At 41.1% G+C, this 25,839-nt stretch overlaps 1 protein-coding gene across 3 annotated transcripts; it reads right to left on the minus strand.

Moving 5' to 3' along the window:
- Positions 1 to 2,518: 2,518 nt before the first annotated feature.
- On the minus strand, positions 2,519 to 25,775 carry GMFB (glia maturation factor beta). Of its 3 annotated transcripts, none has more exons than XM_067554798.1 (7): positions 25,739 to 25,775; positions 15,490 to 15,586; positions 14,763 to 14,812; positions 13,745 to 13,796; positions 12,819 to 12,899; positions 11,353 to 11,426; positions 2,519 to 6,307 (listed from the first exon to the last, which is right to left on the minus strand). In XM_067554798.1, exons 1-7 carry the CDS (start codon positions 25,742 to 25,744, stop codon positions 6,236 to 6,238), a joined length of 432 nt encoding a protein of 143 aa, XP_067410899.1. In that variant the 5' UTR covers positions 25,745 to 25,775; the 3' UTR covers positions 2,519 to 6,235. The 3 variants fall into 3 exon arrangements, with proteins under 3 accessions (XP_067410899.1, XP_067410900.1, XP_067410898.1); XM_067554799.1 differs by lacking the exon at positions 25,739 to 25,775 and adding an exon at positions 19,600 to 19,893; XM_067554797.1 differs by lacking the exon at positions 25,739 to 25,775 and adding an exon at positions 18,371 to 18,473.
- Between the last annotated feature and the right edge of the window lie 64 nt (positions 25,776 to 25,839).

Consider the following 25,839-nt stretch of genomic DNA (forward strand, 5'->3'; position numbering starts at 1 on the left):
CAAACTGCCTCCTATGCCCTCTAAGGAGTCAAAAGCCTCCCTTACCCAATTACCAAGGAGCATGGTTACTTACCCTACTAACTTTAGTAGGAAACGATTGCCCAGGCTCACGTGGCACGAACTTGCAGCTTTGTACATTATAGCAGAGCAATAGCTGTGCTCCCGTTGGGGTTAAGACCAGCTTTCCGTTTAAAGCTCAGCTCTTCTAAGTCCCCTAAAATCCACACAGTGCTCTGCCTTGAAATGTGCTGGGCCTCACGGCGTGCGGGGTTTTGTCGTCAAAACATACAGCAGATCTTTCGCCCACCCCCTCTCCCCTGCCCAACAGCAGCCACTTAATGAAGTGATAGTCCATTTGATCCCGTTGACACCTGGATGAGGCATTGCATCCCTGCCCCTCCTAGCTAATAGCCATCGATGGATCTATCCTTCATGAACTTATCTAGTTTTGTTTTGTTTTTTAAACCTTGTTGTAGTTTTGGCCTTTATGATATCATCCGGCAAGGAGTTCCACAGGTTGACTGTGTGTTGTGTGAAGAAATACTTCCTTTTGTTTGTTTTAAACCTGCTGCCTATTAATTTCATTTGGTGACCCCTAGTTCTTGTATTGTTATGAGGAGTAAATAACACTTCCTTATTCATTGTCTCCACACCAGCCATGATTTTATAGACCTATATCCCCCTTGTTGCCTTTTTAGTTTAAAAACAGGCAGGCTTCCAGGTCCAAAGGAAGGCATTGTGGAGTCGTCTCAGGTCTAGAGGCTAAATCCAAAGTTTCCATTTTTAGAGCTTTGACCAGCTCTCACTGCAGATTTTCTGCTTTGACAATAAGCATTTCCCAACACCCACCCACCCACCCTTGTTTGGTACCATCAGCCTTTCTTGAATATTTTAAGAAATTGTTTTACAGACTCCCTAGATGGGACAGGTGATGACCTGTCCCAGGTAATTGAGAAAGGATGTACAAGTCATCTGGGTCTTCCCTGGCAGAGAGCAGGGACAGTGCTGTGAGGACCAGGGAAGCAGAATTAATCTATAATGGAGCTAGATCAAAGGAAGAGATAGGCAAGGATGGGGGAAGTTAAGCTATGGCTGCACGACACAGCTCAGAGCAGCGCAGCTACATTGCTGTAGTGCTGCTACTGCAGATGTTCTAAACTGAGCGGAGAGAGCTCTCCTGTCAACTTAATTACTCCAGCCCCTGCGAGAAGCTGTAGCTATGTTGGCAGGAAAGCTTCTCTCACCAACATGTGCTGTCCACACCGGTGCTTAGGTCGGTGTAACTTCTGTCACTTGGGAGGGTGGCTTATTCACACCTGAGCAATATAAGCTATGCCCACATAAGCTGAGGATACATATCCCTAGTTTATCGAAGTACTAGCTAACTTTTATAGCATAGTTTCCTCTGAATAATTTAGCTGGGAGCAGAGGCAGGTTTAGGGAACCACAGCAATGAACCTCATTGACCCTGTCCATGGTAGCATGGCTCCTTTAGAACGGGTCCAATGACTGCTACCCTGAAATCCCACACCCACAAGTATAATTCATGCTAAGCCCCATTCGTGACCGTGTAATCATACTCCCTTTGCACAGCTAGAACGAGTGCTATCATTCTGATGGGATCTTATTTTTACAGCCACCCAAGGAGCAAGGCAATGGAGAATCAGGACTCCATTTGCTTCCCTCAGCTGTGACCATGTTCATGAGCGTGACAAGGTTAGCCCTATTTTATGGAGGATGAAGCCTCACAGGGTTAAGAGGGAGAGCCCTCCTCATGAGTTCCAACCGGCAGAACCAAATTACCACAGTCCACCTGCGGGATCAAGATTGAGGGAAAGAATCATGCCATGGCACTTGTTCCCTTCCCACACACCAGATCCACTAGCTCTCTCTCTCCCCAGGTGGGCCTGCTCACGAGAGAGTAGAATAAAGGCCTTTTGTGGGTAGTTTGCATGTGGGCCACATGTTTATTAGACCTTGCCCAGTAGGTAGCTAAAACAAGAAACAGAACAGTGATTTGTGTATTCATATTTTATTTAAACCAGTACAAGCACCATGCTTAGCAAAATATTTGGTTTAAAAAATAAACATGCAGTGTGAACTAGCAGAGACTAAATAGCATATGGAAGTTGTGCCAGTTATTGACATTAACAGTTACATGGAATGGTTAGATTAATAAGATTGACCATCAATATTTCAAGCCTCCTTGAACATCTTTTACCATCTGCGGCTCTGGCAGCTTGCCTTGGCATACATGATCAGCACACAAAAGTAACATTGTGGGTCTGGCCCAATGGAATAAAAGCAAAGAAAAGTGGAGATCTTCCACTGGAGTACTTACTCCCATCCCATTACACCTCACTACTGCAGTGTGACCACGTTTTGATACATGCTTACATTCAGAAGCGCAACTGAGAAATCATGAAGTGATTTTTTTTAAAATCAGAATTCCCTTGTTTTTGCACATTTAAGTCAGACCCTTAGTGTTTGTTTAATGTAACTTCTGGACTAAAAGTCATTTTATAATTATTTTTTTTTTTAAGATACAAGTGTGATCTCAGTGGGAGCATACAAGAAAGTTTTATACAATACATTGGAAAGGTATAGGTCCCAGTGTTATTGACATTCTGATCTATCAAAGGAGGCATACACAGCACTAGAAATACTTTTAAACCACCACATATTGCATTTAACTTTTTCATGAAAATATCCAACAGCACCAGTCCATCTCATGAACTGAAAACATGCAAGAACTCTCATGCTTTAGTCAATTTGGCTATTTTCTCACACAAAAGATAAGAGATATCCCCTCCAGCCCTCCGCAACAACCTATTTGAAATATAAAACAACCAAATTAAGTGTGGCAGAAAAACTCCACCTGCTGGAGACCGTTAAGTCAAGTTTCTGGCCAGGGAACATTTTTATGGCTGAGGTATTGACTCCTGAAGAATAGGAGTTTCTAATGGAAAACGCTGACTAACAGACTTTTAGCTACAAAGGCTCTTAACAAGTGTTATGATAATTAAAGCACTCCTCTGCCCCATGTTTTGAGTTCTCTTTCGAGATCTAGAAACAATAGAAAAGTTTGGTTACATCAGATTGATCATCATTATTAGTTTTAATTATGCCTAAATTAGAATATACTGGCTTTTTGAACACTGATGTATGTGCCTCCTGATAATCTTAATAGGTAGTGGTAAAGAAAGAGGCAATTCTAACAAGACTGGGCAGTTAGTGATATGACAGCATTACAAATCTCACATCCACAGTATAGATCTGAACGGGGTCAGTTATACCTTCACTTCAAGTGTTACTATAGTTCTGCACACTGCCACAACTCAGAGCCAGTCCTGGGACCCTGAAAACTGGACAATGAGCAGCAGGAGACAGTATGTCAAGATATTGTACAAAATGTAGACTAGCCCTAAAACAGCAGCTGTTCTCCACAAGGACTCCCACAGTCTTCAAGTAGCTGCAGTTACTTCCCTTCCTTTCACCATGGAGCTGAGAAGAAAGGGGACAGACAGTACCCTACCCCCACAACTGTACAGAGCAACACTGCTGCCAGGCCCACCAAGGCTTTTAAAAATTCATTGCCTGTGTAGGCCCTACCCATCACATCAGTCTTCAGAGCAGTCAAGTCCACACGACTGTGAGGTAGGCAAAGGAGGTTCTTAAGGAGCAGCACAAAGGGAAGACTCTAGGGTACAGGGTGCAAATGGAGGGAAGTTAGACGATGGGACAGCAGGAACACGAGAGATCTGAATGGGGTGGGTGGAATGGTTAAGTGCTGAAGAAGGGAATGGGAAGAACTGAATAGGAGGAAGTGCTGTTGGTATCAAGGCAAGAAGAGACTGTGGGGAACTGGTGACACCCCAGATGACTCTCAGCGTGACTTAATTTGTAATTACAATTACAAGTTTAGTGCAGAAACCCCACATTTTAATATAAAAAGACATCCTAAGAACCTGGTGGGGCAAGTTTTCCCCACCCATTATGAACATTCTTCCTGCTAAACCCTGTGCAAGTGGTAAAGTGGCTATTGCCAGTCCAATATAGCATACAAAGCACACAGGTCTGGGTTAGAGGTTTACAAATCCAGTTTTCCCACCACAAGCTAGGCTGAATATTAAAGAATGGCATGGACACACAGCACAACTGGCAGCTTCTTTCAGCCCTACTAAGTTTTGCTATCACAATATCTTACAGTTAGTCCAATACAAGTGAAGCAAGATCTTCAAGTTGGATTTTTTTTAGAATCTGCTTTTTAAAGTGATGCCAATTTAAAGACCAAAGCCTTATTTACACAAGTCTGCCACTAAAGAAATTGCTTCATGAGAAAGACAAAGGAACATTTTTATAATCAATACATGTTCTGTTCAGGGAAATGAGGAAATCATGTTGTTCCAGTTCAATACATCAACACAAGGATCTTATTTCCTCCAGTTAAAGTCACTTTTCCTACATTGAACTAACAGTCGCTCAATCACATTATAACCTGTACACATTGAAAAGCCCCCTTATAGCTGAGTAATGTGTGTATGAAGGAGGAATAAATCAAGCTAAACATGAATTGCTGCCATTGAAGAGCACTGCATGATCCATATGGTCGTCTTAAACATGTTAATACTCTTATACAGCATGCGTTTGCAAGCAAACATATGCATTCTTCCAGCAAAAGTTTCACAGAATGAAATACTGGCCTCCCAATTTAACCACTGATTAATTCACTACTCCTCTCCACCAAAACCACACATTATTAGGGCAACTGTACGTTAAGCTGCAGCTGTTCATGATTGGAAGCTGCTCATGAAAAGTCACTTATTCAGTAGCATGACAAACACTCACGTATGTGAGCCATAACTGAGATGCTGTCACAGGAGTACCTTTTTGCCACTGCATGGGCTGAATAGGATATCACCACTCAAAACTACTATTCTACTTTTATACAAAACAGACCCCTTTAAAAGGTTAGTTTTTAGCTATATTATAAAAAGTACTATTTTCATATTAGAACTTTTGCTGTTTTACCAAAGAACTGGAATTTAAAGATTGAATGAGGTTACTTATGTGCAGAAGTCTTAACTGGAATGTAATGTTGACTGAATAGCAATTAAGCTAGGATATCTTCTTTCATTAAAAAAGGTACAAGATCTACATGTGGCCAAGGTTTCTCAACAATAAAAAAAACCAGACTGTTCTAAATCACTCATGATATCTTAAGAGCTTTGAACTCCTGCACTCCCAGGTCTTTAGTAATGGGAGCAGATGCCTGACATTTTAAGTTGAGGGTTTTTTTGTTTGTTTTTAAATAAAGTGTTTAATTGCACCACTATGCATTAGAAAACATGTTACTTGGACTGTTCAACAAAGTTAAGCTTTTTTTAAACCAAATTTGGAGTAAATAATGTAAATTCTTTAGTCCTTTTAAAGCTAACAAATTAAAGGCACACAGTATTAATAGGTGTTTGTATGACAATAGGTAATGTGAGTGAAGAAGTTAATGTAATATTGAATCTTACATCTAAAAATCCAGAATGGATGTAATCAATATTGTAATTAAGCCCTTAAAAGTTATAATGTAGTTTCTATAAAACTATTTTATGACTGACTAGTTCTCATAGAATTTTGCCCTGAAATTAGACTGACTCACAATCAAATGAGATATTCATTAAAATTACAGAGAGTTATCAGTCCTGAAAACTTGAGAAAAATTCTTTTTAGGACTTAAACTATTTTTGTCATATAAATACTTGGTTTCAGTTTAATATTAATACTTCCATAGACTTTAATTTGAGAAATTCAAAGCCATTAAAAGTCAAAGTCTCAAATTTAACAAGTGGCAATATGCTATTTTCACATATAAACTGCTAGTATACAGTATCTGTCAAAAGGACGCATTTGCAGCTCAGGAAAAGTTAGTGTCAGCTTCCAAATAACGTTTGTAAACAGTTACAGTTTCTGTATTGAACTGTAGTAATTATAGAAATATTAGTCACAAGAGTGCAAAAAGAGAATCCCTGCAGAGAAGTATTCCCTTTTATAGTTATACACAAGGAATCACTTTGCAAAGTTTTACTTCAAGAAAACTAACCTTCCCCTCCTTGCCCAAACTTTGTACAAGAAATATACTGCAGGAAACCACTGTAAATACAGTGCATTTTTAGGCATAAGTATTCGTCTCTGGTTCCAGTATTGTCAGGGTGGTATATAAATATTTAATACAGATGTTCTTTTAATGGAAGTAGCCCAGTTTCTCACGCAGCCATTCTTCAGTTAGGTCTTCTGTATTTCTTATTTCAAATACCTAAACAAAATTGTATCAGGTTAAATATTTACATTCTAGTACCTGGAAGAAAAGAACACATTATACGAACATTTCCATTGATAAAATGAATTAGTGTATTGTGACTATTTTTTAAAAGTACACTAGGAATCATCATGAGAGCATTCTGTGTTTGCACATTTTCCACAAGTCAGGTTAATAGCTTAGAATTGCGTCAGGCATAAAATGTAAGACCCTGAATGGAAATGTGTGTTACAATTTGGTCAAGTTACCGAGAGACATAATTATTGTTTCTCGGACTTGCTACCTTCATTTGTAGTTCTCTTTTAAGATGCTATGTTATATATGATAAGGATATAACCTCAGCAGACAATATTTTTAAGTGATTTTGTAGTGACCTTGTCAGTCAGAGCTCAGAGATGCTATATATTTACTACAGTAAAGTATGTGAAGCTGTTTCCAGTACCATAACCATATTTTGGGATGAAATAACTGTGGAGCCTGAAGTTTTTTCAGCCCAAGATCATTAACAACTCGTAAACAGGCAGAACCCTCAAAATATCACCATAATATTTTGCTCATCTGGTACTTAAAGGTATCGTGTTGGTACTCATAACTATACCAAAGTATTAAATACATACAAATCTTAAGATTTGCAGAAGAGTCTTCAGTAAGGCCTTGATACAGCAAATGAGACAGAAAAGAGTACATCATCCCTACTCAGTACACACCTAGCAGGAAAGTAACTCTTGATTTTGATGCTGGCACAGAATAGATGAATTCTACACTACTCCACTCTGGTTGGAGTCCTTTGGCATCACTCAAATGAGTTACCATCATTTTAGGAAAGTGAATTGCTAAGTCAATACAAATCTTGCATCAATAACATGTCCACAGAACATTGAGAACATTCTTTTAGCCAATATAAGCAAGATGAAGTTAAGTTGTGGAGAATCAAGTTAGAATTATTAGGAAGAAAAGACATACTGTATACTAATGGAAGACGACTGCAAGATAATTACTAGTGTCAGTTTCAACATTAACTTTCAGTTGTACTGCAGGTGTCCAGGTGGACATTTTAGAGTCTATTTCTGACCCAACTGTGTCAGAACCAACTATCTGTATCCAGAGAGTGCTTCTTCAGTTGGCCTAGAAATACTGACATGGGCAATAAAGTTGGCAAGACCCATTCTACCATTGTTAGAAAAGACAAAGGTGTTTCATGCTTCAGGTGATGACTATGAATGGTTCACTATAGACTGGCACAGCTGTACAGTTCCTCCTCCTCAGACTTGTAAGAGTTTAATGCATGTTTAAAGGGACACTCTGGAGGAAAACCAGAATTAAGATTTAAAAGAGCGAAATTGGTAAATAATTCATAAGTCTTTTAAATCTAAAACCAATGGAATTAAGGATGATTTCTAGTGGGGTCTGGCAGGGATGGGTTCTCAACCCAATGTTAATCATTTATTTTATGTATGATAGGGTAAATGGGGAAGTCACTTATACAGAGTGATATGGAGCTCATGGAAAGTTGGGCACAATTAAACACCATGTATTTTAATATAGCCAAATGGTAGATAACGCTTAAAGGATGGAGGATTGTAACAGGTGACTGTCCCTTTAATGGTAGTAAGGACTACTGGTCAGTCAACACTTATTCTGGGGTGTCTCTCTAACTCCAGAGAGATTTTAGAAAACAAAGGGAAGGCAGAGGGGAAGATAGTCCCAGGGGAACAGTTAAGACTTAGAAACAGTAGTCTGGGTTAAGAGCCTGGGCCTAGAAGCGTTATATTGTGGATAGTGCAAGACTCCCTTCTCTCCCAGAGAATCAGGACAAGCTCTGGGAAGAAGCCAGCGTGGATACAAATCAATAAAAAAAAATCTGTTTTTGTTTTTTAAAATCAATAAAAATACTAAATTACTTTTGTTTTAAAAAAAATAACAGTTACAATTAAATCTCATCACAAAACATGCTAACCTACACTTAGTGTCTCATAAAAATGAACTAATGGCTCTAGTCTGTCCAGCCTAACTACCAGCTCTTGCTTCTTGAAAGTTCTGGGCTTTCAGTTTCTGAGCAGACTAAAGTCACATGTGAAAAGACAGACACAGGCTGGATAGGACTGTTGTTGTTCTGTGCTTATGTGGTGGTGGAGCTGGGCCAAGCAATGCAAAGAAGTTAGTTAAGACACTGTCTTAAAAGGCACAGAGAATATTTTCATTGTTTGGTATTATTCACTCAAAGCTAAGAAACTGACTGGCAGTTGAAAAAGCAGGAAAACTTGTATTTCTGTTTGTCTATGAATAAAAATGACAGTGGGAGTGGGGAAGATGAGTTAGTTGTAGAAGTTTTAAGGACTGCATACGTTTAGTGTTGTGATGACTTGTCTGTTAGAGTTAATAAAATTTGAAAATTAAAAATAAAAAAAGTTTAAGAACAGCCATCAGCCGGCAACTCAGGAGACTGCTGCAATTGCAAATGTGAAACATTTATGTAACATTTAAGATTTAGTTTAATAAAATATAAGTGCTATTGTGTTTGTGTGTGTGATTTAGTTCTCTATCATTCCTAATCTACTGCTGCTGCGCCTGCAGCTTGACACAGGTAACGAATATCATGTACTATTTCCTAAATTAATAAAAATAAAGTAATCTAAAAAATTACACAAAGTATACCCTCCTAAATGTTGTAAAATGCTATATGGAGTTGTAAATTAACATGTTTTAGTGATCAGATTTGCCCCATCGTTTAAGAAATACGTGAAGAAGTATCAGTGGGAAACTTGATTTATATCAATTATTTTCTTGATTTAAATCACCTTGATTTGAATCAATCCACCCTGGAAGAAGCCTTTATATAGTCTGTCTCTTTCCCAGAAGAAGAGAGTCACCAACAGGGGAAGGTCTGGCTGCTGAACCTTCTAGCCTGAAGATGAAAGGACAAATTGGGGAAGGGCCAGGTGTAGGAGAAGCTGGCTGAGGTGCTACAACTGGCCTGACTTACAACAGCTTCAAGGAGGCAAACTGGGGGCTGTAGCAGCAAGAAAACATCAGGGGAATAAGAGAACTCCAGCCAGACAGGGCTGGAGAGGGATGAAATTTGGATTTAATGTATATTTTGATTGGAACAATTTATGATAATAAACCAGGGTACTACTGGAAAAGAAAAGCCTATGTGGAGTTTAAGGACCCATGTAGACAGTAACTAAGGAAAGGTGCAATACAGCCACACTTGGCCAGAAGGGGGCACTACAGGGCAGGCACTCCCTTTGACAGGGACCAAAAGCAGTGGCTTTTTTTTTTTTTTTTTTTTTTTTTAAATAAAAAGACTTAGGCTACATTGTCAGTAACCAAATGAGTAACCAGTGGAATGCTGTGGCTAAAAGGCTAATGCAATCTTTAGATGTCTGCAGGGAATAGCAAGAAGGAAGGTGGTATAGAACGCCGACAGACGACTAATGGAATACCATGTCTCGATCCATTGGTCTCCACTTCCCAAAAAATGGTTCAAGAACTGGAGAGAGTTAAAATAAGAGCTACAAGCTAGGTATGAGCATCTGGAAAACACTCTTTATAATGAAAGGCTTAAGGAGCTCAATTTATCTCTCATCAAAAGAGACAATTAAGAGGTGACTTGATCATGGTCTATAAGAACCTACATAAATCCAATACTGCAGGGCTCTTTAATCTAGCAGAGAAAGGCATAAGAAGAGCAAATGGGTAGAAGCTGCTGCTAGAAAAATCAAAACTGCAAATAAGATGCACATTTATAAGTGAGGGTAATTAGCCATGGCAACATCTTACTACGGATGGAGGTTCTAGTCTTTTGAAGTCTTTATTCAAAGAATAAAAAACATCCTAGTTCAGCCATGAATTACAGGGCTTACTGCAGGAATTACTGGGTGAAGGTCAATGGCCTGAGCTATATAGCAAATCAGATTAGATGACTGCAATGGTCTCTTTTAGTCTTAAAATCTAAGAATATGAAAGATGTAAAACATAAAAAGGAGGAATTTTTTTAGTAAGTACTTAGAACCTATTACAAATGCTCAGTGTAGATGCATGACAAGCAGGTACACAAGTAATGGGATGAAATCAGAAAGGAAAAATGTAGACTATCAGGAAAAAAAATCTGAGATTGTTAGCATGTGGAATAGTTTCTCCCAAGTGATGGAAGTCCCACTGCTTGACACACTTAGACTGGACAAGACAAATAACTGTACAATAAGGAGTCCTGCTTTGGCAGGGATATAAAAAAGCCTTATGAGATCAGCTAGTCTAAGTTCTATGATTATTATTAGCTGAAAACAAGTTTCTGCCTTGTTTAGACTAGTTAATGGTGTTTTAAAGTTTGAGGCATACTCATATCAATAGTGTCAGACCCCCCCCCAGAATCTAGGAAGGATGGTCCAGAGGTTAGGGCACGGATATAGGAAACACAGGTTTGATCCCCTGCTCCACCATGCGTGATCTTGGGCAAGTCACTGGGAATAATAATGCTTTTCTATCTGACAGGGATATTGTGAGAATAAATAGCATGAAGCACTTTGATGTTATTGATAAAAAAGCGCTATCCAAAAAGATATGCCTATTATCTATAATATAACACTTGTGTCCAGTTGACCAGTATGTCTCCCACTTCTGCCTTCTCATTTGTTCCACTTCCAGACACAAAAAGCTGAAAGCTACAGTACTATATCTACAGAAGAGATATAGCCCAGCCAATGTGCATCAGTCCTATTTTATCCTCCTGACTTATCAATGCTTGTGGAGCATTATCTACAAAGTGTCCCTACCTGTTGGAAGGTATTTTAAATACCAGTTAACACAATTTGCTTCTCCCTGTCCCCTAAAGAATCCATAAATCTCCATGCATACTCCCCTCTTTCTTTATGCTTCCTGCAAGATAGACACCTGCTGAATACAATTTAAAACTTGCAAAAACAATGATCCTGTTGTGTTATGTACACGAGATAGATTAGCAAGACAAAACAGTATGTACACTGATATTCTGCTTTTTGTGAAAGATTCTTGCAACTGGTCAGCTAGATATTAAATTATACCTTAGTGAGTTCAGCTGTCTGTACAAGCTTATTCTTGCTCCCAGCATACATCATCTGTTGTTCAGGCTTGCATCCTGTATTGTAGGGAAGGAAAGCAAAGCTGTGGTTTGACAGTTTGACTACAATCCGTTAACACAAGATTTTTTTAAAATCCAGTTTGTATGCAGGAAGTTTCCAATCAGCAGAATGATCCAATTCTTTCTTTATACACAGTATCCTCTTTAGTTTTACTTTGATGCTTAGTACTTGTCAAGACTACACTGAAGTGATGCGTAAGTGAGCTGGATTGATGGCCACATCAAGATGTCTGTAGTTCTACTTAAAATTGTACTCAAGAGTGCAAGATAACTAGATCAAATTTCTTTGTATCATAATTCAAACTGCACAACCAACAAAGCAGAGGCTAAACCCACCACCTCTTCCCGCTATCTTATATTCTACAAGAGCATTGATCTACCAAAAAGCAAGTTACTTTTACTGCTGTTTCTAAAAGATTCCCATTTCTTCCTCAAACACAAATGCAGTCTTATATAGAGAATGCATTTATCTGAGTCTAGCCGCTAATCTTGTACAGTAACTTTCAGGGCAAGACAAAGAAAAATACAAACTGGACAAAAAAATATTGCCAGCTTTATTTCATTGAGCAAGCCATCTTCTATGTCCTGACTATTTGCAAAAGTTTTAATCGAACACTGAAAATGGAGGGAACTTCTAGGAAAAAAATAATCAGATACCTAGACTTCATTTCTGTAATTATTGGAAGGACTCCCATGAAGCATCTTACCGCTAGTCAAGCTCTTAGAACCTGTCTAATACACCACAGGTTTGGATTATAATTGCTACAGAAATTAACTACTGAGAACACAAAAACGATGTGGACTTTTATTGCTAAACTCTTACCACACCTGGCTACTCTAGCAAGCAGAGTAATGAAAGGTAAAATAATGTACTCTCTCTAGAGAATCATAATGTAATTTAATAATCCCAGAAAGTCACCTCATTACAATTCAGAACATGCAGACCAATCTCAAGGGGCCAATTCATCCCTGGGTACGAATAGAGCTCATAATGAAATGGAGGTGCTGAGCTGGCTTTTCTCCTCCAATTCTCCGTGGCCACTTGGTCCCTGATACAGGCTATGGCAGTCTGAGAGCTGCTCTAATGTAAACCCCAGCTGAAACAGCTGCTCTGGCAGCTGGGACACAGGAATATTTGACACTCTTCCTGTAGAGGGTAGCGTGGCTCTGTGCATGCCAAGGTCTCCCCCTCCAAAGAAGTTTGTCAGAGAGCCATTACTTGACTTTGCAGCCCCTTGATGCCAGAGTTGGTGCACAGGGGGCACATGGAGAGATATGACCTTAAGTGTGAAAATCATGGATCTTGAGTATTAGGCACTTTTGTTTCTTAGATATAAGAATTTCCACATTTATAGGACATAGCAATTACTATTCACAATGTTCACTCACCAACTGGACTGGAGAAGATGAAGCACAATGGATAAGAAACTCGTCCATCATCATGCTGATACTTGTAACTATACACAATGAATGTTTTTCTGAGGTTAAGGGAACAAACTCCTTGATCTTAGAACATAATCCTTATATTCATTAGCTCAACTTGATATAGGGAAAAATAAGTCCCCCTTTGCCATCTGTTATAAAAGATGCTTCCATTTATCTGTTTCAGTACAGTTTCATCTTGCTCCCATCTCTGTTTCTCTCCTTGTACTTCCGATTTGAATTTGAACCATTGGAGGATTCACCCTGCTTTTCAGTAACAAACCCCATTCTGGGATAGGTGTTTGTATGAATATTTTGCAAAATAAATTTTAGCCCTCGATATTATCCTTGTCACTATGAAGTCCTTTCCCAGGGATTTCTCTCTGCAATGTTTAAAAAATCTGATTGAGCTAAAACTTCCTAATTTCTTCAGATTTCTTTTTCTAAAAAGAGAATTTTTGCTGCTCCTTGCAAACTAGATGTTGGTAGCTTTTTGCACATCAAATAGTGGATGGTTTTCATGTGCTTTAGCTATAGGTTCTTCAGCTAAAGGATAGTAAAGTGTTGGATTTAAAGCCTTCTGTTGTATTAATGTCCTGAATGTCCCTGCAAAAGAACAGACTGAGAGCCATTCAAAACAGTATGAAAGTAAACACGTCTTAGAAGTAGAGACGTCACTAGATCATTGTACAAGTCTTTGCTAAGAAATGGGATGTGACTACAGGATACATCATGAAAATTAATCAATTTGTGAATTAGCATAGGGAGAATTTCCACTATAGGCGAACACTTGTTTGAAATAAACATCAATTGAAAATTCAACTTCCAGTGTATGTTAGATATAATTTTCTTTAATGAACAAAATATAATGCTAGCCACATTAGAAAAAGGATATCGAGGTTGTCTCTCGGGTAGCTCATCTTTTAGTTCATCAGGGGAAATGCCCTAGTAATATTAAATACAAGCAGTCTTTAAATAGGTGAACTCAGACCTACACACTATACAGGCTACAGTACAAAGGTAATGGGGGTAAGAGACACTGCTACAATTTACAATTACATATCTACAATTTAACTGAGAAAAGTACTATGGGAACAGCCACAGGGAGATTCAAATGTTAACTGGTTGCTAAACTTCTTTAGTAATTTTGTATAAGATTTAGTGTTAATATGAAAAAATCCCTATTTTTGTCCTTATCAGTTTAGGAAACTGATATTTTGTGGCTCCACTCTAGTCTTAGATATATTGGCACTCATCAGTTATTTCAAAACTTGGCTACTGAACAGGAGTGTGTAAGATTTGATACAGCCAGCAATACAAACTGATTCTGAAATCTAGCTCTGTCTCCAGTTCCTGGGCTAGTGAACAAGTCTAATTATTCTTAGTGACCAATATTCTCCTCTTCAAATACTATATTTTTGACATTCTAGAAGCGAAATAAAAGTTATCAAATCATTGCATAAAATTTCCATGTTGCTCCTGTGTGTGTCAACGCTACACATTGAGCTAAAGTTATTATTCCCAGTCTGCAGAGGATTAAGAGACACCTAACCGCTAACTGCTGGCAGGTCAATGTATAGTCCAGAGTGCAGTTCAGCAAAAAATTCAGCAAGAATTCTTCCACAGAGCCACCAAATAGAAAGATGCTTTTTGCATAATTTTTAGTCAAATAGAATTTAATATTTTAAAAGCTTATACTAGTTTGTTTGGCTAATTAGCACTCAATTGCTACTGTACAACTCAGTTATTAATAGTGTGTTGTGCTTCACATGCAGAGTGACCATGCATTTGAAGAAGGCTCATGACCCAAATGAAATTAACAGTTTGAGAACAATTCGACACCAAGGCAATGCATCAGAGGCAATACAGGGCAAGCTGAAAATATTATTATTTACAATTCATTTAACAAACCTCATGCTCCTCATCCAGTACCACCAGCTGCTTATCCTTATCAATCTTCACTATAATAAAAACATAACATAGGTGAACTGTACATCTATAGGGGTTCTGTCTCCACCATTTCCCCCCACCCCCTTTTTTTTTTTTTTTTTTTTTTAAATTAAAGGCTAAAATGGTAACTTTTCTAGAAGTACATGTATGCAACCATCAACTTTTTATTTACCCACCTACTGCATTATCTTGTACTTTCATTCCCTCCTCTTCTCTTTCACCCCCTTCTCACAATGATCAATGACATTCTGGGTGAAATTCTGGCCCCACTGAAGTCAATGGGAGTTTTGCTAATAACTTCAATGCAGACAGGCCCTCCCCCTGACTTTGTTACAAAACTAGCAGTTTCAAAATAGTCTACTTTAAGAATGTCAAACATACTCAACTTAACAGGGTCAAGTTTTGGCTTTTTCTCCACCTTCTTGCAGCCAGTGGTAGACTTTTTCCACTTTAAGCAGTGTTTAAGCACATAAGTATTTCTATTACAGCAAGTGAGACAGCTTTTATTCTGAAAGCTTTAGTTCCATACCATAAAATAGTTTTCTATTGTTATGAGGGAGTGGGAAAATACTGGAGTTAGTGGCATAATAGAAGCACAGTCCATGCCATTTTGCTGCAGCAGCTAAAAATGATTAAAGAGATTTTTCTGTAAAATTTGTAACTTTTGTTGGCAATGATTTTAGCTTACTTATAATGGCAGCATTGTTGGTTTCTTTGCGAAAGCGGAATTGTCTCAGCTTTTCCACCAGATCTTCAGCAACATCACAAACCACCAGTGATTCACTCTACAGAAAAAAAGACTTCTATTAACGAAAAAAACCACCACCATCCTCCGAAAATTATATAACTAAATGAACTTAATTGAAGATTCAGAACATGCACAACATTCAGATGTACAAAAAGACAAGCATTAAACACAGTGAAAAATGGACTTTTAGCACACAAGAAACAAATCTTGTCTTGTTATCTTTTCTTACAAGGCCAAAAAAGGAAAGTTAAATAACAGAAAAATGTGAACCTAATGTCTTTACGTATTTACTTCTGATTCCTGAAGTCAGAAAATAAATTTCTATACTTCTACCTTACCAAGCAATCCTATTTCTGCAATTTACAGGTTAAAATAATGAATCAGATATGCAACTGATTTTGAAGTTTAGTTCTGAAAGAGAGTCTATTAAATACATGTTTAATACACTAATGCCTGTACAGCACTGTGAGGATTTAAAGCAGTAAGAGCTGTTAATATTTCAATAGCATCTAGAGACCGCAATCAGGGCCCTGTTGCGCTAGGAATGAAAGCAGAACTCAACCTTCAAATTTTGCCTACATGCAAAGTGTTTAACAAACTACATTAAATGAAAGTGTTCATGTTTCTCCCTACTATTATATTTACAAGTCACTTTTTTTTTTTTTTAAACTTAGATTTATTGAAGTCTAAAATGAAACATTAGGAAAAATTACCCTGTTAAAGGTAGGAAAGAAAGCCATCAGTTCTTTCACAGCAAGCCCTGTAAGTTACAACCCATTTTACATACAATTTGTAATCGCACCACACCACTTTCCATTTCCTACACCATTCTTTATGCATATACTGCCTCAAATGCCTTGTAATGGTCAGCAGCTCCACTTCTCAGCAAATGTTCAGTCACCATAGGAGACTTTGACTGAATACCAAGCATATCAGAACACCACTAAAAGAAGAAAAATTAATTTACCATCTTTAGCTCAATTATGTTACTGGAGCCCCCATACACATGAGAGTTTCTTTATACTCTCACTCCTGAGAAGTCAGGGCTAACAAAATCCATACATAAATCAAGTTCTGAGGAGCAAGTTTTAAAGGAATAAATTATGCAACTATACCAAAGTCCTAGTTCACTTAGTTTACAGATAGCCTCCTCCAAAAAAGAGGACTCGGTCAAGAATTAAGTAGGAAGAGGAAGTCTCCCCACCCCCAGTGTTTCCCTGCAACTACTTAGACATGCAAGACATTTTCTGCTGGGATAGCTTCATTAAAATCTAATTCTAAAATGATCAAACGCAGCCACTAAATGACTTGTTTGATAAAAGAAGTTATCACTAATTTAGTGATCAGAACAAATTTAATCTTTAAACTCAGGGCTTAAGCAGTTTACCAGACACCTTGCTAGAGGCCTATATTGAAGGTAACAGGGTTTCCTCACTAAAAAAGGGGCAAGGACAAACCTCATCCCACACATTCTCCAGCTGTTTTTACACCCTGCATCTTGGACTCAATCTTCATCTGGAAAGATGTCTTGATTTGCTCCCTATGGCTGCTGGAAAGGAGATCTCTTCCTCCACTTAAGAGTCTGCTGCGATGGCACTATACTACTCTACCATTTCTCAGGCTCCTGGCTGCTGCAAGGATGAGGATGATGGCTATGTGCTTGTTTCCCCAGACTCTTTTTTGGATCCTCCTCAGTCATATGCTAGTATTAACATCTACTTCTGCTGCTGCTGCAGTGTGATTCTACTCTAAAAGTGATTAAATATGGCATTCTGATCCATGTGTATTGTTTCTAAATTACATTTCACATCAACTGTTTTCAGTTGGAAAGTAAGACAACATTTCTTTCAACTGCCAGTTCTGCAAACTCAATTTGGGATGAGAGTCCATCTTGGTTCTTTTCTTCGCCAACAGCAATAGTAAACGAAATACTGCAGACCAAACCACTTGTGCAACCCATTGGGGTCCCACAGGCAGCTCAAATTAGCCTTGGCCCCTGTGATTAGAATTAAAACAAACAATTGTGTTTGTGATACATGAGGAACATAATCCAATTAACTCCCCCTTGGCTATGCGGGCTCTCCAGCACCAGAGGTAAACAAATATTATGCTTTCACTAAAGTCAGCAGATCTATGACATTACACAGAGAACAAATCTGCTGAGTAAGATTTTTTTTTTTTTTTTTTACCCTGTTACTTTTCAGGCTAGAACCACATTTTAAAATTTCCAGAAAGCTGATAGCTTAGCCCATTGCCCTCCTCCCAACTGATCACTGAAGTCTCTCGAAAGCTTATGCCTGCAAATATTAAATTTGTTAGTCTTTAAAGTGTCACAGAACTCTCATTTTTTCAAACTTTGTTTACACAGAAATTTCTTCAGCTTGCAATGTCTGTAGGAAGGCAGGATGGAAACCTGTTAAGAGTTAGTCACACTGTATTTTCACATCTCTCCTCTCCATAAACACACACACGGTTAGAGCCATAAATGGTCACTTTCTAGCAGTACACCAAGTACAAGCAAGAAGCTGAGAAATGCCTGTTTCAACTGAAACTTTTACCTTCAATTACAGTAGAGATAGAAGAACTTCTCATTGTGACCTTTCTGAACTCTACTTCAAGAAAAAAGGATGCAGCTTGTGTTTCCTGAGAAAGATCATGACTAGTTTACTTTAAAATCTTGTTTCCACAGTATCATTTTAGAACAGTTTCTCCCCTTTCACACCTCCACCTGACCTAACAAAGAAGTTACTACAAAGTAGCAAACTCAAAGGGAAGGGTGTGAAAAACAGTGATACATTAGCAGTGACTCTAGAGACCACACCTCTAGGATCCAGCTTTTTCTGTCCCTTTCAGATCCTGCCCTTTTGGTTTCATTTTTCCATTTCAATTTTTGCTCCATCTATACAATAAGATCCCAGGATGGTCACTCTGAAGTCGGGAACATCTGTTGAGTCAGCATGAAACAGAAGCAGCTACAAGCCTGGTTCAGAGTTCTTTTTGTTCTGAATATCACTAGGTCCGATCATCACTGGGATTTGCAATCTCTTACTGTCCAATTTGTAAGCTCTCAGCCATTCTGACTTTATACATTACACCCATATGACAGCAAGGCATTTATCTATGCTATTTATCCTAGACCACTGTGATACCAGAGAGAACGCAACCAATCACCACCCTTACTCTACAGCCAATTTGCATAACATGTCATTGGGTATAGGAGGGAGGCTGCACAGATGGTGGATTACTTGGCCCAGATGCCACAGTCCTCCAAAACCCAGCACACACAATAACACCCCCTCCCCCCATTCACCACACTCCCATATCCACACAACTCTGCCAGCACAACACAATGCGCGCTCACCATAACCCGAAAACACACCTAGCCCCTCACTGCAGCACTCACACCTGCCCACGTCAATGTGAGGCCCCCAACACAACCAGCCACACCCACCCACACACACACACAGCCGGGCAGCACGCATCCACACAACCCTCCCAGCAGCACCCGACCCCGTGCCGTGCGCAGTCGGTGCGAGCGAAGCCATGGCCACGGCTCCAGGCAGGGCTGCGAAGGGCCGTTCCCGTCAGGCGGGTGCCCACGCAGCTCCGGTCACCGCCGGTTACGTTCCCAACCGGCTCAGGCGCGGGACCGCCGGAGTTCTGTTACACGCGGGGTCCCGGCCAACGGCCCGCAGCTAGCGCGCGGCTCTGCGCAGGGCGGGCCCGGGGGGGGGGGAAGGGGAGGCTTCGAATACGCGCGCCCCCTCCCCTCAGCCAGCCGCCTCGGGCTCGCGGGCTGGGGTCTGCCACCTGAGGGGATGGAGCGGGGCGTAGTGAGGGTTCTCCGGCCAGCGCTCCCTCGCCCAACCCCTTCCACAGGCGAGGCGAGGGCTCCCTGCACCGCCGGGAGAAGGGGGAGAGCGGCAGGCGCCGTGGCGCGGACCTGAGGGGAGGATTCCAGCAGCGCGCCGCCTCCCTCCCTCTACACCCGGCGGCGGCTGCTGTGCCCAGCACCGGGCGGACGCCGCCTACTCAGGTGGCCGCACTCACCATTTTGCACCCACAGCAGCCGCCGGTCTCTTCCGCTCGCACTTTAAGAGCGAAAGCGCCGCCGACCCCCTTTCCTCCGGCGGCTGGCTCCGGTGCGCCTGCGCCAGCCAGCCCCCTCCGAACCAATCAGCGGGGCTGACCGAGGTCCTCGCCCGGCTACGGGGTGCGTGAAGGTTCACGCCCCGCATCTAGCAGCCGCCCCCGCCTGCGGGGCTTTGAGAGCTGGAGCTCGCGGGCTCAGGGGGCGGGACTCCGTGCGCTGAGGGAGCAGCGGGCATCGCCTCTCGCACCAACTCACCGAGCGACGGCATCGCGTCACAGCCCCATGACATCACAGCGTCATGACATCACCCCTCGCACCAAGTCACCGTGCGACAGCAGCGTATCACAGCCCCATGACATCACATCACTGCGCCATGACATCACCTCTTGCACCAAGTCACTATGCAATGACAGCAGCGCATCACAGCCCTATGACATCACATCACTGCGCCATGACATCACCTCTTGCACCAAGTCACTATGCAATGACAGCCCCATGACATCACATCACAGCGCCATGACATCACCTCTCGCACCAAGTCACTATGCAATGACAGCAGCGCATCACTGCTGCATGGCATCACCCCTCGCACCAACTCACTGTGCGAAAGCAGCGCGTCACAGCGCCATGACATCATGTCATGCGTCAAGTCACTGTGTGACAGCAGTGACATGTGACATTCTCATCACATTACAACACCATGACATCACCTCTTGCCCCAAGTCACTGCGGTAGTAGCGCGTCACAGCCCCATGACATCACCAATCACACCGTCAGAGCCCCATGGCGTCACATCACAGCGCCATGACATCACCAATCCTCTGGTCCTGCACAGCCAGCCAGTGCCCTGCAGCCCCTCAGCACTACTCCCCTCTGAAGATTCACCGAGTGTTTCATGTATTGCTTTTGAAACCCTACACAGAAAACCCTTTCCATCACAGGACCCAGCCACCTCCTCTACCTGTGTAAGTACTGGGCCACGAGGAGTATGTGGTTCACGACATCCTGGACTCTAAATGTAAATATGGCAGGCTGGGCTCTGGTATTTTATGGACTAGGAGGGGTATGGTGCCAATAAGCACATCTGGGAACTGGCAGAAAATGTATGTGTCCCTGCATTCATAGAAGCATTTCATAGGAATCACCCCAAAAACCCTGGCCCCACCTTGCCCTGAGGGCACCGCTTGGGGAAAGATTGATGTCAGAGACCACAGGTCTTAAACCCTGGTCTACAGAGCGCTCAGGAGCCAGCATGTTCCAACCTGCTACCCAGTGACCTGCTAAGAGTTGCCAAAACTAGAAGCTGAACTCCCACAGAGCATGTGAATCCTGAGTCCTGATTGGTTCCCTGCTTGTATTTAAATAACGCACAGGAACAGGAAGTTGTTCATGTAAATGGATTTCCACTGCTTAGGATTGCTCCCTTTGTACTACCTGCACCTACTGCCTGACTCTGATCTTCTGGTAGCCCTTTACCCTGTCTTGGACTCTGAACTCCTGGTATCTGACCTGGCCTGACTCCCATTCTGCCCACCAGGTTGGACTGCCCATGCCCTGGTTGTGACCGTTTAATAATCTGAGCGTATTGCCAGAGGATCACTATCCACATCACAAAACTACTAAACAAATAAAGGGAAAGTTTAAAAAAAGTTTTGACAAGGTAAGGAAACTGTTTCTGTGCTTGTTTCATTTAAATTAAGCTGGTTAAAAGCAGCATTTTTCTTCTGCATGGTAAAGTTTCAAAGCTGAATTAAGTCAATGTTCAGTTATAAACTTTTGAAAGAACAACCATAAAGTTTTGTTCAGAATTACAAACATTTCAGAGTTATGAACAACCTCCATTCCCAATGTGTTTGTAACTGAGGTACTGTATATCTTTTTTGAGATGCCATCTTTCTTTACCAGAACTGCAGGCAGTATTCAAGATGTGGACCTACCATGGATTCATATGTAGCTGAGGCCTGGCCTGACGTGAGTAACTAACACATGGAGGGAGGCCTCATTTCTTGGAGAATAGAATTAGGGACGTGAAAAATCATTGGATTGAAAAAGAGAACATTTGTGTTAAATAAGATAAGTAAATAGGTCAGTAGGCTAAAAAGACAGAATGTCCAAGCCAACTAAAAGAAGCAGGAACACCATGCTGCTAGGGACAATAGACAAGATAAACATGGAATATAAAGATCAGGTTCTACTACCTGACCAGCACATTGACAGAGCATGGTGCACAGGGATCGGTTCCTGCAAAGCAATCAAGCCAATCTGAAAACATGTGATGCAATGTAATGTATAACTGTATATACAGGAAGAGGTATTCTGTGTAACTTTGGATGTGTCTTACACCCTATACCCATGCCCTTTGCTTGACCCTGATCAACTCAGAATAGCTTTGTTGTATGTCAAATAAAGAATACCTGAGTGATGAAATCTGGAGTTGAACTCAGTTTTTTTGGATCTCAGAGAACTGAATGAAGTGTTCTCCCAGAGAACTGGACAAGCGGTTCTGGATAAACTGAATGGAAAAGATCTTGGAGGGAATCCCAACATCTATAGTGGCGTTATGATATTTTCTCTCTTACTATCTCTCCCTTTCCTAACGGTTTCGAACATTCTGTTAGTTTTTTTGCACATGGAGCAGATGCTTTCAGAGAACTATCCAGGACGACTCGATCTCTTTCGTGAGTGGTAACAGCTAATTTAGATCCCATCATTTTATATGTGTAGTTGGGATTATAGTTTTCAATATGGATTATTTTGCATTTATCAACACTGAATTTAATCTGCCATTTTGTTGCTGTCACCCAGTTTTGTGAGATCCCTTTGTAAGTCTTTACTGTCAGATTTGGATTTAACTATTTTGGGTAATTTTGTATTCTCTGCAAACTTTGCCACCTCACTGTTTACCCCTTTCTCCAGTCATTTATGACTATGTTGAACAGCATTGGTGCCAGTACAGGTCCTTCGGGGACCCTGCTATTTATCTCTCTCCACTGTGAAAACTGATAATTTATTCCTACCCTTTGTTTGCTATCTTTTAACCAGTTGCTGATCCAAGAGAGGACCTTTCCTCTTACCCCATGACTGCCTACTTTGCTTAAGAGCCTTTAGTGAGGGACCTCGTGAAAGGTTATCTGAAAGTACAAGTGCACTACATCCACTGGATCACCCTTGTCCACATGCATGTTGACACCCTCAAAGAATTCTAATAGATTGGTGAAGCCTTTAAAAAAGCCACATTGAATTCAATATGTTGGGGAAGAGTCATTTATATGTCTGATAATTCTTGTATGCGGTATAGTTGTAGACATGTCGGTTCAAGGATATTACAAAGACAAGGTGTTTGAGATAGTATCTTTTATTGGACCAACTTCTGTTGGTGAGCCTGACAAGCTTTTGAGCCATACAGAGCTCTTCTCTTCAGCTCTGGGAAAGGAATTCCCAGAGTCACAGCAAAATGCAAGGTGGAACAGATTGTTTAGCATAAATAGTTAGCACATATTGTAAACTAACATAGCCTATTAACACCTCTGCAGTCATAGGACAAAAAGAGGGGGTTAGTGTGTTACAGACTGTTGTAATAAACCATAAATCCACTGTGGAGTTTTGCGTGATTCCCTTTTTGGAAATTATATGCTACTGTGGTGGGTTTCTTTGGCATTTCTTCGCCTACAAAGATGTGAAATTTAATCCAGTGTGGATATATGGTTTATTGCAACAATCTGTAACCCACTAGCCCCGCCCCCTCTTTTTTGTCCTATGATTGCAGAGGTGTTATTTAGCACATATTCTAAAGGAGCATTCAAACTACTTAGCTAAACAATCTGTTCCACCATGCACTTAGGTTCGAACTGAGGCCTTGTCTACACTAGAAAGTGTTGTCCATGCAAGTTACATCGGTGATCAAAAAGCACTGTGATATTGCGCCCGTCCACACATCACTCATTGTGTCGCCAAAATGCATCCACACTTGGTGCTTCAAAATCGACAATGAGAGCAATGCACTGTGAGCAGCTATCCCACTGTGCATCTCACCATCTTGTGCTACTAGGAGTTGTAGGAAGGTGGAGAGGATCACAGTGCATCATGGATGCGGGCTCAATGTCCAATGATGCATTGATTTCTGTCCCATCATTCATTTCGTTCCCGACTGCGTTTCACGTAATTTTTCAACAGGCCCCCATTTCCTGAGCGCCCACCATATCTATCTGAAAGGATGGATCCTGCACTCCTCTCCGCTGTTGCTGTCAGTATTCTAAACACATTGCTGCTGATAACACAGCTCCAATGGTGGATTTCCCCACTCCAAACTGATTAGCGACCAACCGGTAGCAGTCTGGAGTGGTGAGCTTCCACACGGCGATCGCCACGTACTTCTCCACTGAGGATAGCTCTCATTCGAGTGTCTTTGCATCGCAGGGCAGGGGTGAGCTCCACACAGAGTTCCATGCAAGTGGCTTTGCACATTCGGAAGTTCTGAAGCCACTGCTCGTCATCCCAGACCTGCATAACAATGCAGTCTACCACTTGGTGCTTGTCTCACATGCCCAAAAATGGCAGTGCACCACGTGCAGATGCTCCATGAACACAAACAGTAATCCTGTTTTTCTTTTTATGGCACACAGCAGGTAAGGCACCTTGGATTCCTGTTCCGATTGGGAGCTCATGATATACTGTTTTTGTTTGACAGTTTTTCTTCAGTTACCAGATTCACTAGAATCCACTAGATTTTTCTCGTTCTAGTAGTGGAAACCCAGATCAGAATTCTAAAGTGTATCCACATATTTATATTCTTCTCCGTCATCCCACATCCCTTGCAGATCTATGTCCCCATCCCACATCATGCTCCCTCATCTCCTATTTTATCCATCCACACTCTCTGAGTTGCTCCATCCACCCACACCCTCCACTGGAGTTGCTTCCTTGCCCTCCTACTTGAGTCCTGTAAGATCTGAGGCCTTGTTCTTTGACTGAACATCAGCAGCCACATTAGGAGAGACAGCAGCCATGCGCTAAGTTGCAGGTAGTCACATTCTCACTCCCCATCTAAATTACATCAAACAATGTTATATTGGGCTGTTAAGAAGGCATTCCTGTCCTTAATACCTGCCACCACCAGATAAAGAAACAGATGTTAAGATGTTTGAAGAAAACTTAGTTTGATATCATTCTGTCTGGCAAGGAATCACTTGTCAACAGTTGTGGTTGTAAAATCTATACTTTATTATTTGGTCTTTATGGTACCCACTTCTCTATTTATCTGAATGATTTTTGTCTGGTTCTTGTTTCTGTCTATAGCATAACTAATAACATTTATTGTAATATTTAAATCAACTAAGGTGGTGGGTAGATTGCTAAAGAACTGTTTTGTAATGGGCTAGGATTGATGTTTTGTAGTACTTTAGTTTTTAAAATAATTGGTTAAGGTATAGCTATCAGGATCCAAGTTTTAACTATATTAAACTGAGCTCCAAAAGGAAGTTCTTTGGAAACTAACTCCAGGACACAGCCCAAGCTCAGAACTGCCAGACCTCAATACTCAGCCAACCATCCTCTGCAGAAGCTGGAGTCCCCAGATGATCTAATCCTGATTGGCCACAAGGAGAAGTTATCTGCCTTATTGGGAGCAGTGACCATTGTATGCTTAGCATGTGTACTCTACGTTGGTAATTGTTAATAAATAGTAATAAGAATATTACTGTGTAAGGCTCTTTCACTGATAAAAGATCCCACAAGCCGCAGATGATTATGCCCGGAGCCCTACGAATTGGGAAAAGGCAGCTACTTAAATTAACCAGGTTACACCTGGAGCCCTATGGACTGGGAATGGGTGACTCTGAACCCTAAGGTGTGAACTGGATAAGAGTAGGTGTCTTTCCCCCAACCCTTCAGACTGGGAAAGGGTGGGGGTGCCTTACCTGGGTCATGCCTTGAGCCTTACGGATGGGAGTAAAGGTGGGGTGCCCAGTGTGCGGGTAACAGTCCAGTTCCTGCACGCCATAGTGCCAACCCCAAACTTTCAAAAATCTCGAGTCAGACCTCAACAGATCATGAGAGTGGCTTAAAAACTTGAGATTTGTTGAAAAACGATGGTGTTACCTTCATTTCATTTGGTTTCCGACTCTTCCAGGTGCAGGTAGGATGTGTCTGCAAAATTTTCTCTTCAACCTGGGGAGCTGGACAGGTACTTTAAAAAAAAA

This window comes from Emydura macquarii, unplaced genomic scaffold (genome assembly GCF_026122565.2).
Source record: "Emydura macquarii macquarii isolate MOO-44397 ecotype Brisbane River unplaced genomic scaffold, CSIRO-AGI_Emac_v2 contig_1551, whole genome shotgun sequence".
NCBI lineage: Eukaryota > Metazoa > Chordata > Testudines > Chelidae > Emydura > Emydura macquarii.